Source organism: Schistocerca piceifrons, chromosome X, assembly GCF_021461385.2.
Source record: "Schistocerca piceifrons isolate TAMUIC-IGC-003096 chromosome X, iqSchPice1.1, whole genome shotgun sequence".
Taxonomy (NCBI): Eukaryota; Metazoa; Arthropoda; class Insecta; order Orthoptera; family Acrididae; genus Schistocerca; species Schistocerca piceifrons.
The window spans coordinates 748,058,873-748,077,010 of NC_060149.1; the positions used below are offsets into that span (position 1 = coordinate 748,058,873).

Sequence of the window (18,138 nt, forward strand, 5' to 3'; positions counted from 1 at the left end):
CATTTGCTTTCCCTTGTACAGTCCTTACATAACCATTCCATTTCATGTCACTTTGCAACATTACGCCTAGGTATTAATCGACATGGCTGTCATGCAGCACAAAACTGATGCTGTACTCAAACATTATGGGTTTGTTTTTCCTACTCATCTGCATTAATTTAAATTTTTCTACATTTAGAGCTAGCTGCCATTCATCACACTAGCTAGAAACTATGTTTAAGTCACCTTGTATCCTCCTAGAGTCACTCAACAATGATACCTTCCCATACACCACAGCGTCATCAGCAAACAGCCACATACTGCTACATACCCTGTCCAGTCAGATCATTTATGTCTATAGAAAATAACAGTTGTCCTATCACACTTCTCTGTGGCACTCCTGATGATACCCTTGTCTCTGATGAACACTCGCTGTCGAGGACAACATACTGGGTTCTTTTACTTAAGAAGTCTTCAAGCCACTCACATACCTGGGAACTTATTCCGTATGCTTGTACCTTCGTTAACAGTCAGCAGTGTGGCACCATGTCAAATGACTTATGAAAATCTAGGAATATGGAATCTGCCTTTTGCCCTTCATCCGTGGTTCACTGGATCTTGTGCGAGAAAAGAGAAAGCTGAGTTTTACATGAGCGATGCTTTCTAAGATCTTACTGATTTGTGTGTGGAAACTTTTCCCCCTCAAGAAAATTTATTATATTTGAACTGAGAATGTGTTCAAGGATTCTGCAGTAAACCGATGTTAAATATATTGTTTCTTTATTGTGGGACCTGCAGCATATATTATGTCAGAGTAGGACATTATGTAGAGAATTTAAAACAGTGTGCTGCTTAATTTTTTATTTTGGTATATAAACTTCTTTCAGCTTTATTGCCTTCATCAGTACATCTGCAAACAATTGTGTTTATGTATAATTTATGTAATATATAATTTATAAAAGTTTTTTTACACGTCCTGACGTAGATGGACATTTGTCAACTTAGAGTAAATTACTTTCTGTGATGTTTTAAAGCTGTTTGATAATTTGCTGTGGCACATGGTATTATAATACTTTTTTACTGTCTGACAGTCATAGAAATTCAAGGTTGACAGCTTGTTATTTACTCAAAGATATTTGTGTTGTTGTGATAATTACTGTGTTGTCATTAATAAATTAAATCATGATTTCATTGTTTACCTGTAATCTATCTATTTGTACTTCTGTTATGATTTTATTTAATTTGTTTGCCAAAGAGTTTAGTGTTTTCATATATGATACAGTTAGTCAGGGAAGCTCATGTGTGCCAGTTTTTACTTGTTCTGTCATTAAACCCAGAAATTTTTTTCTTTAGTCTTGAGTTTTGGTTTTTGTAAAAGGTCCAGCTCTCTCTCTCTTTATTGATGACACACTTAATAGTTACTTTTGACATTTATATCTGTACACACTAAACCATGATAACGTGTGGCAAGAAGTAAATAGTTCTCCATTATCACTGTTGCTCCTTCCTAATACCAGTAGTATTTCCCATCTTGCTGTCTCATTCAAGAATGAATGAAGTGACTGCTGTCACACTTTGTTATAAAACTGATTTTACCTCATTTTAATCCCTCTTGGAATTTACAGAGTAAGTGTTTCCATGGTAGTGAAAATCTTTCTAATAGTGTCTCCCACTGCAGTTTGTTGAATATATCTGAGACGCTCTTGTTATATTTCCTAACCAAGCCTGTGATGAGTAACACTGTTGTTCTCTCTCTCTCTCTCTCTCTCTCTCTCTCTCTCTCTCTCTCTCTCTCTCTCCCCCCCCCCTCCCCCCCCCTCTCCCCCCCCCCTCCTGTTAGCTGAACATGATAAGAGTCCCAAAGCGATGAACACCTGTCAAAAATAATCAAATGAGAGTTTTCTAAATGATTTCCATTGGTGAATTACACTACTTTAGGATTCTATCTATGAATTTCAGTCCCTCTGCCTTCCCACAACTAAATTTTTGTGATCGTTCCATATTAAATTACTATGGATGGATACCTCAAAGTATTTGACTTGTTCTGACTTATTCCATTGATTGATCAGTCTGACGTAGCCAAACTATATCGAGTCCTGTAGCCTATTGGCAGACATTGTTTTACATATACTTATGTTTGGGAGCAGTTGCTTTTTTTTTGTGCCAAGCACGGATGCTTTTCATGTTTTTGTTCATTTTCCAATAATTTTGTAATGATACAACCCTCATAATATACAACTGTGCCGATCTCAAGGAGTGTGAGAGACGTGCCCTTATTATCAGGTAACTTCCACATATATCATGTTACTTGATTGAGGAGTAGCAGCTTCGGTCTCGTAAACTGACATACGGCCAGGAGAGTGGTGTGCTGACCACATGCACCTCCATATCTGCATCTAGTGACGCCTGTAGGCTGAGGATGACATGGCAGCCAGTTGGTACCGTTGGGCCTTCATGGCCTGCTCAGGCAGAGTTTAGTTTAGTTCCACATATATCATGGATAGTAAGCCGTATCACACTTTTTTTGAGTTAAGTGTGATACAATGTCCACTTCTGTTAGTCTCTCTTCCAGGGAGGCAATTCTCGAAAACCTGGAGTTCTCAGGGAATTACATATAACCTGGAAAACTCAGGGAATTTCAAGAATTTCACAAAATCTCTGGGAATTTTGCATTGTTAACCTAGTGTTGAAATTGAATTTTATTGAGTTTCATAAATCACAAAATTTAAAATACTTAATATCTCAAAGTGAGTTAATTATATTGTCACGTGTAGGAAGGTGTAAGTAGATGAATGACGAACACTAACTTCACTTAACGAAGGTTTATTTAGCACTTGCACATACAAGAGCACGGAGCGAACTGCCTCTGACCAGAACACATACGGTTTATATACAGCTACAGAACATTCCAGTACAATGATTCTTGCCATTTGTGGATACTTCTAGAATGTACTCAAACCGGATATAGAAATTAAAATCTTATAGTTCAGGTGAGTTTTGAACTCATGACCCTCCATGCAACAGTTTAGTATCATATCCACTACACTACGACAATTGAGCTACTCTGCTTCTTCTGCGACATTCCTCCCTCCTTAAGAGAACAGCGTCTTGGTGTTACGTCCTCTTAGTCCGGGAACGAGTCATCGGTCCTGCATACTCCAATTCCCGATGATTGATATTCGCCCTGGCAGTGATCTTCTTAGAACTTCCTTTGCCGCTACGTTCTTCGTCACCTTTCCGCTTGTTGCCTGTCACTGGAGCTTCAAATTTATCCCGGGTTGCAGGATCCTTATAGGGATTCATTCAAAGGACGTGGATCGTATCTCTTATATTTTGTCATCTTGTGTTGGGATCGAGATCTTCAACTTCATAAGTAACATCATATAACTGTCTTACAACCTTATAAGGTCCAAAGTAGTGCCTGAGGAGCTTCTCAGAGAGACCAACCTTCCGAACAGGAGTGAAGATCCAGACGAGGGCACCAGGCTGGTAGACAACAGGGCAGTGGCTCACGTCATACCTTCGGCGATAGTTTTCTTGAGCTTGCAGCGTGTGAAGTTGAGCTAACTGCCGAGCTTCCTCAGTTCTGGTTAACACCTGGCCGATGTAGTCGTCATCCATGTCATCAGGATGTAATGGAAACACAGTGTCCATCATTGTCGTCGCCTCATGCCCATGCACCAGGAAAAATGGCGTAAATCCTGTGGTGTCTTGTTTCGCAGTGTTGTAGGCAAACATAACGAGCGGTAGCACCTCATCCCAGTTGCTCTGCTCAACATTGACGAACATTGATAGCATGTCGGCCAAGGTCGTCTTAAGGCATTCAGCAAGCCTATTAGTTTGCAGATGGTAGGGAGTTGTCATGTTATGTGTAATGTTGTACTAACAGTTTATCTCTGCCACAAGATTCGATTGAAAAACTTTCCCTTGATCTGTAATTAATGACCTTGGGGCACTGTGTTTTATTACAATGTCTTCCACGATGAATTTGACTACCTTGAATGCTTCGGCTGTTTTCACGGCTTTTGTAATGGCGTAGCATGTCAGATAATCATTGCTAACAATAATCCATCTATTGCCACTAGCAGACATTGGAAATTGCCTGAGGAGATCAATCCCGACAGGCTGGAAAGGTGTTTCGGCCGGTGGAATTGGTATGAGTCGGTCAGGTGGTTTCTGAGGAACTGCGTTTATCCTCTGGCACTCTCAACAATGTGATATGTAGTGAAGGACACTCCTATAGAAATCTGGCCAGAAAAATCTCTTGCATATCCTATTGTGTCTTAATAAATCGTAAATGTCCGGCCACAGGTGTGTCATGGAATTTCTGTAGAAGATCTAAGTGCATGTGTTCAGGAATCACTGGTAACCACCTCTTTCCAAACGGATCAAAGTTTTTCTTGCAAAGTACCTTAAATTGTCGTTTCACATCCTCTGACCAATTTAAGGCAAGCATAATTTGAGATATCTGGGCATTCTTCTGCTCAGCAGAGAGATCCTGGAGGGCAGCGAGACAGTCACTATCTTCATCAAAGTCTTGATGGTCTTGCACAGGGTTTCTTGAGAGACCGTCGGCATCTTGGTGTTTTCTTCCACTTTTGTACAGTATGGTAATGTCATACGCTTGAAGATGCAGTGCCCAACTGGCGAGTTGTCCTGTTGGATCCTTAAGACCAGTCAACCAACAAAGTGAATGATGATCTGTAACAACTGTGAATGGCCTTCCATAGGGATACTGTCGAAATTTCCACATGGCCCAGATCACAGCAAGACGTTCTCTTTCTGTAGTTGAGTAGTTTCTCTCGGCTTTTCTAAGTGTCCTAGAAGCATAGACTATAACCTCTTTTTTTTTCCCCCATCTGAAATCTGCACCAGAACAGCACCGATCCCATACCCACTGGCATCTGTGTGTAATTCTGTAGGTGATCTCTCATCATACAGACCAAGTACAGTGTCAGTCGTTAGAGCTTTTTGCAGCACATGGAAAGAATCTTGTTGAGCATCACCCCAGATAAACTTAGCATCGGCTTTTAACAACTCTTGGAGTGGTCAGGCTTTGATACAAAAGTCTTTGATAAAAAGATGGTAATAAGAACACAATCTGAGGAAGCTTCTCTCATCTCTAATACTTTTAGGAATAGGAAATTCCGTTACAGCTCTCACCTTTTCTGGGTCTGGCCGCATGCCTTTGTTTGACACAGGGTGCCCAAGTATTTTGATTTCTTTTGCTGCAAAGAGACACTTTCTTGGATTAAGTTTCAGTCTGGCTTGTTGGAGACACTTATGAACAGCCCTCAGTCTTTTTATGTGTATATCAAATGTCTCTGAGAACACTATAATGTCATCTAAATAGCAAAGACACATTGTCCACTTCAGGTGCCTTAGAAGATGATCCATCATTTGTTCACAAGTTGCTGGTGCATTACACAAACCAAACGGCATTACCTTAAACTCATACAGGCCTACAGGGATGATGATTGCAGTTTTCTCACGATCAGCCTCATCTACTTCGATTTGCCAGTATCCTGAGTACATGTCCAGGATTGAGAAAAACTAAGCCCCCTTCAGACAATCTAGTGTATCATCAATTTGTGGAAGAGGGTAAACGTCTACATCTACAATTATACTCCGCAAGCCACCCAACAGCGTGTGGCAGAGGGCACTTTACGTGCCACTGTCATTACCTCCCTTTCCTGTTCCAGTCGTGTATGGTTTGCAGGAAGAATGACTGCCGGAAAGCCTCCGAGCGCACTCGAATCTCTCTAATTTTACATTTGTGATCTCCTCGGGAGGTATAAGTAGGGGGAAGCAATATATTTGATACCTCATCCAGAAACGCACCCTCTCGAAACATGTACAGCAAGCTACACTGCGATGCAGAGCGCCTCTCTTGCAGAGGCTGCCACTTGAGTTTGCTAAACATCTCCGTAACACTATCACGCTTACCAAATAACCCTGTGACGAAACACGCCACTCTTCTTTGGATCTTCTCTATCTCCTCTGTCAACCCGATCTGGTACGGATCCCACACTGATGAGCAATACTCAAGTATAGGTGGAATGAGTTTTTTGTAAGCCACCTCCTTTGTTGATGGACTATCCCAATGAATCTCAACCTGGCACCCGCCTTACCAACAATTAATTTTATATGATCATTCCACTTCAAATCATTTCGTACGCATACTCCCAGATATTTTACAGAAGTAACTGCTACCAGTGTTTGTTCCGCTATCATATAGTCATACAATAAAGGATCCTTCTTTCTATGTATTCGCAATACGTTGCATTTGTTTATGTTAAGGGTCAGCTGCCACTCCCTGCACCAAGTGCCTATCTGCTGCATATCTTCCTGCTTTTCGCTGCAATTTTCTAATGCTGCAACTTCTCTGTATACGACAGCATCATCAGCGAAAAGCTGCATGGAACTTCCGACACTATCTACTAGGTCATTTATATATATTGTGAAAAGAAATGGTCCCATAACACTCCCCTGTGGCACGCCAGAGGTTACTTTAACATCTGGAGACGTCTCTCCATTGAGAACAACATGCTGTGTTCTGTTTGCTAAAAACTCTTCAATCCAGCCACACAACAGGTCTGATATTCCGTAGGCTCTTACTTTGTTTATCAGGTGACGGTGTGGAACTGTATCAAACACCTTCCGGAAGTCAAGGAAAATGGCATCTACCTGGGAGCCTGTATCTAATATTTTCTGGGTCTCATGAACAAGTAAAGCGAGTTGGGTCTCACACGACCGCTGTTTCCCAAATCCATGTTGATTCCTACAGAGTAGATTCTGGGTTTCCAGAAATGACATGATACACGAGCAAAAAACATGTTCTAAAATTCTACAACAGATCGATGTCAGAGATATAGGCCTATAGTTTTGCGCATCTGCTCGACGACCCTTCTTGAAAACTGGGACTAACTGTGCTCTTTTCCAATCATTTGGAACCTTCCGTTCCTCTAGAGACTTGCGTTACACGGCTGTTAGAAGGGGGGCAAGTTCTTTTGCGTACTCTGTGTAGAATCGAATTGGTATCCCGTCAGGTCCAGTGGACTTTCCTCTGTTGAGTGATTCCAGTTGCTTTTATATTCCTTGGACACTTATTTCGATGTCAGCCATTTTTTCGTTTGTGCGAGGATTTAGAGAAGGAACTGCAGTGCGGTCTTCCTCTGTGAAACAGCTTTGGAAAAAGGTGGTTAGTATTTCAGCTATACGCGTGTCATCCTCTGTTTAAATGCCTTCATCATCCCAGAGTGTCTGGATATGCTGTCTTGATCCACTTACTGATTTAACGTAAGACCAGAACTTCCTAGGATTGTCTGTCAAGTCAGTACATAGAATTTTACTTTCGAATTCACTGAACGCTTCATGCATAGCCCTCCTTACTGCTAACTTCGACATCATTTAGCTTCTGTTTGTCTGAGAGGTTTTGGCTGCATTTAAACTTGCAGTGAAGCTCTCTTTGCTTTTGCAATAGTTTCCTAACTTTGTTGTTGAACCACGGTGGGTTTTTCCCGTCCCTCACAGTTTTATTCATCACGTACCTGTCTAAAACGCATTTTAGGATTGCCAACTTTTTCCATAAACACTCAACATTGTCAGTGTCAGAACAGAAATTTTCGTTTTGATCTGTTCAGTAGTCTGAAATCTGCCTCCTATTACTCTTGCTAAACAGATAAACCTTCCTCCTTTTTTTATATTCCTATTTACTTCCATATTCAGGGATACTGCAATGGCCTTATGATCACTGATTCCCTATTCTGCACTTACAGATTTGAAAAGTTCGGGTCTGTTTGTTATCAGTAGGTCCAAGATGTTATCTCCACGAGTCGGTGCTCTCTTTAATTGCTCGAGGTAATTTTCGGATAGTGCACTCAGTATAATGTTACTCGATGCTCTGTCCCTACCACCCGTCCTAAACATCTGAGTGTCCCATTCTATATCTGGTAAATTGAAGAGGTCAGTAAAACGAGCCAATTATTAACCTAGCTCGGTTGTTGAGTATAACCTCCACCCATAATAATTCACAGGAACTATCCACTTCTATTTCACCACAGGATAAACTACTACTAACAGCGACAAACACGCCACCACCGGTTACATGCAATGTATCCTTTCTAAACGCCGTCTGTGCCTTTGTAAACATTTTGGCAGAATTTATCTCTGGCTTCAGCCAGCTTTCCGTACCTATAACAATTTCAGCTTTGGTGCTTTCTATCAGCACTTGAAGTTCTGGTACTTTACCGACTCAGCTTCGACAATTTACAATTACAATACCGATTGCTGCTTGGTCCCTGCATGTCCTGACTCTGCCCCGCACCCTTTGAGGCTGTTGCCCTTTCTGTACTTGCCCAAGGCCATCTAACCTAAAAAACCATTCAGTCCACGCCACACAACGCCTGCTACCCGTGTAGCCGCCTGCTGGGTGTAGTGGACTCCTGACCTATCCATCGGAGCCCGAAACCCCACCACCCTGTGGCGCAAGTCGAAGATCTGCAGCCCACATGGTCGCAGAACCGTTTCCGCCTCTGATTCAGACCCTCCACTCGGCTCTGTACCAAAGGTCCGCAGTCAGTCCTGTCGACAATGCTGTGGATGGTGAACTCTGCTTTCATCTCGCTAGCGAGACTGGCAGTCTTCACCAAATCAGATAGCCGCCGGAAGCCAGAGAGGATTTCCTCCGATCCATAGCAACACACATCATTGGTGCTGACATGAGCGACCACCTGCAGTTGGGTGCACCCTGTACCCTTCATGGCATCCGGAAGGACCATTTCCACATCTGGAATGACTCCTCCCGGTATGCACACAGAGTGCTCATTGGTTTTCTTCCCCTCCCTTGCAGCCATATCCCTAAGGGGCCCCATCATGCACCTGACGTTGGAGCTCCCAACTACCAGTAAGTCCACCCTCTGCGACCACCTGGATCTTGCAGACTGAGGAGCAACCTCTGGAACAGGACAAGCAGCCACGTCCGGCCGAAGATCAGTATCAGCCCGAGACAGAGCCTGAAACCGGTTCATCAGACAAACTGGAGAGGCCTTCCGTGCAGCCCTCCAAAATGTCTTTCACCCCCTGCCGCACCTCGAGACGACCTCCCACTCTACCATGGGTGAGGGGTCAGCCTCAATGTGGGCAGTATCCTGGCAACCACAGCAGTAGTCCGATCGGGGGATGCGTGGGACGAGTTGGCCGTCCCCGACAAACCCCCGTCCGGACCCCCACAGTGATGCCCATTGGCAACAGCCTCAAGCTGTGTGACCGAAGCCAACACTTCCTGAAGCTGGGAGCGAAGGGGTGCCAACTCAGCCCGCATCCGAACACAGCAGTTGCAGTCCCTATCCATGCGAAATACTGTTGTGCAAAGAACGTCTGAACTAATATATGGAGAGCACAAACAATTCGACACAAAATTTAAATGGTTATTAAAATACAAGATTGCCTAGTAAATGCAGTAATGCTGCTACTTGCACACTGCTGACACGCTGCTCGGCGGCAGAACGAGACTACGCGAATTTACACTATTCAGGTACTAAAACGCCATGCTAAAACTCTCAAATAGTATAATACACATGAAATTTGTGGATTAAACAATGCAAGTACCCAAAGACACGCAAAGAAATTAAGAATTAAACTATGTAACAAATAAGTGAGCTAAGAGTATACGACTTGCTGGTGGCAGCTGTTTATCCAACGGCGGCAGGGAGCACACTCCTTTTTAGTTATCTTATTAAGCTTCCTGTAATCAACATAAAAATGCCATCTGCCATCCTTGTTCCTGAAGGGAACCACTGGTGATGACCATGGGCTCTGCGAAGGCTGAATGATGTCATTCTTCATTATTTTCTCTAACTCATCACGAATTATTTTGTGTTCCGTTGCTGACACATGGTATGCTCTCTGTCTTATTGGTTGATGTTCTCCAGTGCTAATCCGGTGGTTCACTGTCGATTTGCCGAATTTTCTCTTCACCTGTGGATTGAAGCATTCAGAGAACTCTTGGAGAATGGCAATCTTGTCTCGTAGTGGTAGCGCTACTTTCACCTGCAGATTTGGCATGAGAGGTTTGTATATGCTCAACTGTTCTGCAGTTAACAACTCACCATTTGCTACCCACATGCGTCTTGGAAGGATCTTTGGTTCTCAGCGACAGTTAACTATCCACAATACACTGAATCCGTTCGTAAACGAGACGACAGAGGCTAGGATGACCAAGTTATTCTTCAGTGGTATGCTTCTCTTACATTCCACTACAAGATCCATGGGTTGATGCATGACATGACACATGACAGCTACCTTTCTAGTGTTGACTGCAGGAATGACCACTTCATCCAGCACATATAGTCTCCACACACTCAGATGTGCATCTTCCTGTCCGCAGTACCTCATCTCGTCTAGCATAATCTTTGAGCGACCACAACCTATAATTGCCTGAGAAGCTTTCAAAAAGTCCCATCCAAGAATGATGTCATGACTACACTCTTGTAAGATAATGAATTTTAAGGGCTGTGTATGGCCTGTGTGTGGCCACATCTTCCTGTAAGTTTTACACATTTCCCATTAGCCACCTTCAGCAGAGATGATTTGTCGTCGATGAATAATGTTTTCTGTAACTGGCATCGGTACTTCTCCGAAATGACTGAATATGATGCTCCAGAGTCCACAAGAGCTTGGGCTGGTCAGCCATCCATCAGAATATCGATGAAGTTTCCTATCATTTTTGTAGTGATTGACGGCAGAGGATTTTTCTCTTCTGCGGCCTCACCTCCAAGAAAGGCCACACCCTTTAGTTTTCAGGTTGCGGCAGCTAGGTGATTGGCTGGAGCTTCTAAACGGCATTGGAGACCTTGATTGGTGTGTTGGGGAGCGTCCTCTCCAGTGGTTAGCTTGCGGCAATGGTGACCTACATCGTCCTGCACGCACATCTTCTTGTTCATCTTCGTCGTTCCGGAGTTGGTGTCGGCTAAGATCAGTCTTCTGGCACAGGCGTCATCAAATACCCACTGCCTTTCTCGACAATAGCGCACCACATGTCCACGTTGTCCACAGTGGAAACATACTGGTTTGTTATCCTGGGTCCTCCAGACGTCAGTCTTCCTTGGTGCCCGAACAGGTTCCTCATGCGGCATTGTAGAAATGTAATTTCGCCTGGGTCTCAACTTTTTCACCGTTTTAAAGGGAAATGAAAGAAGGGAGATTGGGTTCAATGTCTGTCCCACTTCCTTCCTTATGACCTCTTGAAGCATCTCGGTTTTTTGCTCGCCGTGCAATCCAAGTGCTTTCTGAACTTCCTCCCGCACTATCTGACGTAGAACACTTGTGAAATCAGTTTCTTCTTCCTTCACAGACATTGATATGATGTTTAGAAGCCGTTCAAACTTCTTGCGTGTAATTCTTTTTTGATGCATTGTCTCAATATACTGGCACCATTTCATGAAGTCCGTCTGATGTCGAAACCTCCTTCAGGAGTAGGGCTTGATACATGTCCTCAGCAGCACCCTTCATGAATGTGCAGCCTTATCTTTCTCCTTCATTCTACAATCCACTACTTTACACAGCTCCAAGACGTCTTGAATGTAGGGTACTGTCATTTCTCCTGGGCGCTGTGCCCTGCACTTTAATTAATCTTCAGCCTTGCACTTCTGTTGTTGTGTGTTGCCGAAATACTGGCACAGTTCCATCTGAAATACTTCCCAGCTCGTGAACTTCTCCTCGTTGTTCTCATACCATTGCTTTGCAGTGCCCTCCAAGTAGAAAAATACATTAGCCAAACACACAGTGTCATCCCATTTGTTAAATTTGGCTATACGCTCATATACCTTCAGCCACTTGTTTGGATCTTGGCCATCGTCACCAGAGAACCCGGAAGGATGTCTCATGTGGTGGCACACAGTTGCTGTCATCGTAATGTTCTCTTCTTCTTCTGTCTCCGATAGATTGCGATCTGTTGAATATGGCTTGAACTCGGGTTTCTCGCCACGTAAACGGCGACTGTTGTGGCCTGATGGGAGCCACTGTGTCGTCGATAATGTGCGGTATCACAAGTTCCAATACCCAGCATCTCCACCAGAATAATGTCACATAGAGGAATGTGTAGGTAGATGAATGACGAACACTAACTTCACTTAACGAAGGTTTATTTAGCATTTGCACGTGTAAGAGCACGGAGCGAACTGCCTCCAGCCAGAACACATACGGTATATATACAGCTACAGAACATTCCAGTACAATTATTCTTGCCATTTGTGGATACTTCCAGAATGTACTGGAACCGAATATAGAAATTAAAATCTTGCAGTTCAGGTGAGTTTTGAACTCACAACCCTCCATGCAACAGTCTAGTATCATATCCACTACACTACGGCGACTGAGCTACTCAGCTTCTTCTGCGACAATATGAATACTGTTGCATATAAATTATTGATGTTTAAAAACTGTAGTTTAACTACTGCTTTTGGCTGGTATGTAGCTCAGCTGAGCTAAAGAAAAGTCATTATTGTGGTATGCGGCCACTCCGCCCCCCCTCCCCCCTCACCCCCTCCTCACCCCACCCCCTCCAATCACAGTTAATTTATCAGGAGCATCTTGGCACCATATTATTCCAGGAATTTGAGTAGCCACTTGTCTTTACTGAAAACTATCTGCTAACTGTGTACTCTTCAATGCAATCACATACCTGCTCTGATATTCCACAAGCACATGTTTATTGTATACATGGTATTTGTGTTGTGGGTCGTGTACTGTCTGTTACAATAAAATGATTTAAAAGTGGAAAAAGATATGGCAGTAATAACAAAGTTCATAGTTAATCTGTTTTTAGAAGAATGAATGTAGAAGATCTCCTCAGTAATGATTGTTATGTAGATGTTCACTGCAGTCTCTTAATGAAGTTGTAGATAAATGTGGCCTTTATTTTTAAGTAATGCATACTCATTTGGTAGTATGTGACTTCATTTAAAGATGAATATGTTTTGGCATAAAATATGTATATATTTTTACTTGGTTGCAGGAACCAATGATGCCTTTGTTACTATTGCACTTGGTAAGGAGAAGTATCAGACGTCAGTCAAGGAGAAGGCAGACAAAGATGTCGAATGGCATGAAGAATGTGAACTGTAAGGCATCACTTTTTCTGCAATCCACAATTGTTGAAATTGTAATTAAATTATAAGTGTTTGTACTCAAATGTAAGCATTAATATTTCAACACATCTATATTTCAGGCCAATACCTAAACAAGGAAATACAGCTGAAATTGTCTTGACAGCATTACACCACAATTTTATGGGTGTAGATGAATTCCTAGGAGTAATTAACATTCCTCTGGCAGACTTTGATGTGTATGAAAGGCCAAGATGCAAGTAAGTTTTTCTGCATATAATTTATCCAGTCTCTCATTGTGTAAATAAATTGATGATTATGGCAGTTCCTTCATGTTCAACTGCTTTTTGATTTGATGGAACTTTATATTGTAGCTTTAAGTTACATATGCTTTGCTTAGTTTTGTGTGAATACTGTGATAAGTTAACTCACCATTCATAAAAGGGAGTGCATTATTGCTGAAGTTTCTAAATGATGCTGTAGTAATGAGATGGAGAGAGAAGCAATTCTCATACTGCAGTGCAATTAGTGGTTGTAGAATGCATGTGGCAGACATGTGGTGTGTGACACAGGAAGAAGCTGTACTCTATGTGCAACAAATGCACCTTAAATTATTGGTCATCTGTATATGAAAAGTGCTGCAGCTGTCATGAAATGGACAACCTTCATGTTGTTGGTGCCAAATATACCTCAAACCTCATTTGTCTTAAAAGATTGAGTAGTTTTCACATTAAAAAATTGGAGACATAACTTTTCAGCACATCTTTATAAGTATGATATTCCTCAGAGAATGATGCTTATTATGGGGGTTCCTTATGATTTACTGTCTCTTAGGTTCAAGGTTTAAGGAACCATTAAAGCATACGTAATACATAATTAAATATCTGGAGAACAGTAACAAGCCCTTGAACTGTAAAAACTGATATAAAAAAAACTTATCAGAGAAAAATTTGGTATCAGCACGTCCATCCTATATAAAGGCCTTGGTTGAACTTTCTCCTTATGAGAGTCTTAAAGGATAATTTGTTTGAATTGAGGGGTCCAGTGGAAAAGGGGCACATACCACCTGCGCAGTGGTTTTGTGATTTTGGTACAGGAAGACAGCCAATGCCATCTAGCATTGGAGGTGGGAACTTCTAGCACAGTAGCATGTGCCCATTCCTTTAAAGAGAGAGTATTATATTTGCTGTTATTCGGGACTGACACATTCCCAGTGAAAAACAGTCCCATGCCAATTGTATCTGTGTCTCATGAGTCAATTCGTCTCATTGGTTGACTTGTTTCGGAAAGCCAATGAGAAAGTTTTTCTCAGATGTTGTTCATGTGTTTCCAAGACGGTGGCAATAGGTGTTGCTATTAATGTTAATCATGAAGAAAATGCAATAGTAATGTAAAAAAAATTGTAAAGAAAATGAGTGGAAAGATAATGAAACGAAGAAGTTAAGAAACAATGGAAAACAATATATCCTGAAAAAATAAGATTGTGCCCGAGAAAGTGTTTCGTAGTGCCAGTGATCCATGCTGAAAACTAGTTTCTGCAAATACTCAACATTGAATGAAGAACAGAAGGAGGCAATATTTATTGAGTTTTATCAGTTGGGACATTATAACAAGCAAAATACTTATTTATTTGGATTATTGTGGCCTAATAAGTGCAAAAAAGTGTATCCAAAGAAGAGGAAGGTTCCAACAGTTAGCCTGAGGAATGTTTCTTTCAGGTATTTTATTTGTGACACTTCATTTACTGAGGTTGAAGTGTGTAGGGCTGCATTTTTAGCTTTTAATGCCATTTCTGCTATACGTTTGAGGACTGTCCATAGCAATGAAGAATGTGACACTGAGAGTCATGAATCTACAACACATGTATCTGTACATACACCTAGAAAGGATAGAAGAGGCAGGCATTCTAACAGACCTCATGGCATTGATAACAAGAGAAAAAAATAAAGTTAGAAATCACATTGAAATGTTTCCAAGGTACACATAACCTCTGTTCAGTCGATTGCTGGAATGTATCCTTTGGACTGTGAAGATCTTAAAAATACAGATGAAGTCCCAGTGCAACAACATGTGTATGAAACCATTTTCAACAAGGAATATAATATTGGTTTTAAATTGTTCTTGAGTGATATGTCATATTTGTGATTCTGCTAAGGCACGTAATAACACCGAATCCACAGACATCAAACTACACCTTGAGAAAGCTGAAGCTGCATATAGTGCCCTGAAAAGTGATTAAAATGAATCAAAACAGGATGTTAGTGATGCGCTTGTTTTGTGCATGGACAACAAGCATTGCAAACACCATATATTTTGGTGGAAACAGTTTTCTATAAGAGACAACTTTGGACGTATAATTTCTGTATTCACCGTTGTAGTGATAAGAAGACCGTGATATGTGTCTGGTAAGGCAGTGATGTGTGTCTGGTCCGAGAATGTTGCATCTAGAGGGGCCAATGAAGAAGTAGGTAACTGCATTTTAAAGGCTTTAGACATGGTGAAGGAAGAACATCATTGAACGCTCATCATTTATTCTGATTTGTGTGTTGGACAAAATAAAAACTATATTATGCTATGTCTGCAGTTGTACCTCCTTGATAAAAAATGTTTTGATGTTGAGCAAAAGTTTCTCCTCCCTGGTCACATGTTCCTGCCATGTGTCTGGGATTTTATAGTTACTGAGAAGCTGAAAAGAAAGACACAGGCTGTGTACAGTCCAGCAAAATGGGTTGAAGAGCAAGCAAAAGAACCCATTCATTGTGGTTGAAATCAAGAAAGACGACTTTGTGTCTGTGTCGTCTATAATGAACAGTTATCATCAAACATAACGTTACTGTTGACAAAAAGCCTGCAGACATCACAAACGCAATGGTGTTTAGATTAGTGAGAGGTGAACGTTCTGTATGTGTCAAATATTCACACACTCAAACTGACAAAACCTGTGCGAGTTAGTGTACAGAAGTGTTATGGACGATTTATGAAGCTTGCAGACTGCCAGTTAGTTCCTAAGTATCCAAATGGATGTCAAATTAAGGCAACAAAGTTCAAGGACCTTCAAAGCTTACTGCAATTTCTGCCTCCAATATATTCAAGTTTTTATCAGTCATTGATAAGTGATGGTGATGGTAGTGACGATACAATGGAACTGAAAAACATTGATGAGGAATTTGACTATTAATGACATGCTGTGTAACGTGTCTACATATCCAGGATTTCATTTTCTGTACTTTAAATTGTAATAAAGTGGCTTAATATTTAATAGTATTAGCAAAACACCATCTAGTTACTGTAACAACTGTTGGTATCACAGCAGGAGTTCACATTACTATACAAAATCATATTTCCTTAATTCCCATTTCCTGACACAACGTATTCTGGTGGCATGTGCTACTTTTCCACTGAGCCCTTCAATTTTTAAAGACCATTAAAAAGCCAAGATCACACAAAAGATTTTTTATTCAAGACAATCAGTTTCAGCAGTCTTAGTTGTCATTTTCAGGTCTGGGGCGGGGAGGGATAGTATGGTGGGAGTGGCAGACAGTCAACTGTTGCAGTTTAGACGGATGGCAGGAGAGAAGATGCGGAAGGGGAGGGGGTAAGTAGCGGAAAGGAGAGAAATAAAGGAAATTAAAAGACTGAGTGTGGCGGTGCAATGACAACTGTGTAGTCCTGGAATGGGAACAGGGAGGGGGTTGGATGGGTGAGGACAGTGACTAACAAAGGTTGAGGCCAGGAGGGTTACGGGAACGTAGGATGTATTGCAGGGAAAGTTCCCACCTGCGCAGTTCAGAAAAGCTGTTGTTGGTGGGAAGAATCCATTGGCACAGCCTGTGAAGTGGTCCTTAAGACATGATTGGATGCAAGACCTGTCCCATACATTCTCCTGTCGCCCCTACTCCAGTCCGGTCACTAACATCACCTATCCCATCAAAGGCAGGGCTACCTGTGAAACCAGTCATGTGATTTACTAGCTAAGCTGCAACCTCTGTGCTGCATTCTATGTAGGCATGACAACCAACAAGCTGTCTGTCCGCATGAACGGCCGCCGACAAACTGTGGCCAAGAAGCAAGTGGACCACCCTGTTGCTGAACACGCTGCCAAACGTGATATCCCTCATCTTAATGACTGCTTCACAACCTGTGCCATATGGATCCTTCCCACCAAAACCAGCTTTTCTGAACTGCGCAGGTGGGGACTTTCCCTGCAATACATCCTATGTTCCCGTAACCCTCCTGGCCTCAACCTTTGTTAGTCACTGTCCTCACCCATCCAGCCCCCTCCCTGTTTCCATTCCAGCACTACACAGCCGTCATTTCACCGGCACACCCAGTCTTTTAATTTCTTTTATTTATCTCCTTTCCACTACTTACCCCCTCCCCCCTCCACACCTCTCCTGCCCTCAGTCTAAACTGCAACAGTTGACTGTCCGCCACTCCCACCATACTATCCCTCCCCCTCCCCGCCCCACCCTCCTCCTTACCCCCACCCAGTCGCCACTCCCATCATGCACTGGTGCTGCTGTTTGCAGTGTGGTCTCTGATCCTCTTGTTTGACCAGCAGCACAACTTGTGTATGTAAATCGAATAAGGGCAACAAGACTGTTTGTGATTAAAGTGAAGGAGTAACTTATGAACCTCAGTGTGGTGGACCTAAATGTTTTAACACAGAATTGAAGCAAGTATGCTCCCTGATTAATAGATGAATTTAGTCTTCAATGCAGAGCCCTTTGCAGTCATAAAGGCACAGGAGCACATGTGCAGTCGATGGAATACTTTTTGTGTTAGTTCTATGTGCCCTACAGACCATTCAGCAGGTGTATCCAACAGCTGAAGTAAATACAAGTCATACAAGACACCCATCATGTACTACAATGGCAGGGAAAGTAAGTGGCATTCTGCTTGGTATTGAGCCATACAAGAATCTAGTGAAATGAGCAGGCTACATGGCAGCAAGGGATACATGCTAGGAAAATAATGTACCACCTATTGGGTACTATGATTTCACTTTTGAGGAGGAGAGTTACATGCCAGTGATGTAACTCAGTGGCTGGAG

The 18,138-nt window shown here is 42.2% G+C and overlaps 1 protein-coding gene across 1 annotated transcript in view; it reads left to right on the forward strand.

Moving 5' to 3' along the window:
• LOC124722925 (rab11 family-interacting protein 1) overlaps positions 1-18,138 on the forward strand; it is a 99,954-nt gene that overhangs the window by 22,896 nt on the left and 58,920 nt on the right. The window contains exons 3-4 of the mRNA XM_047248087.1: positions 12,995-13,100; positions 13,208-13,345. Of these exons, the coding sequence (XP_047104043.1) occupies positions 12,995-13,100; positions 13,208-13,345 (244 nt within the window). The remainder of the gene's footprint in view (positions 1-12,994; positions 13,101-13,207; positions 13,346-18,138) is intronic.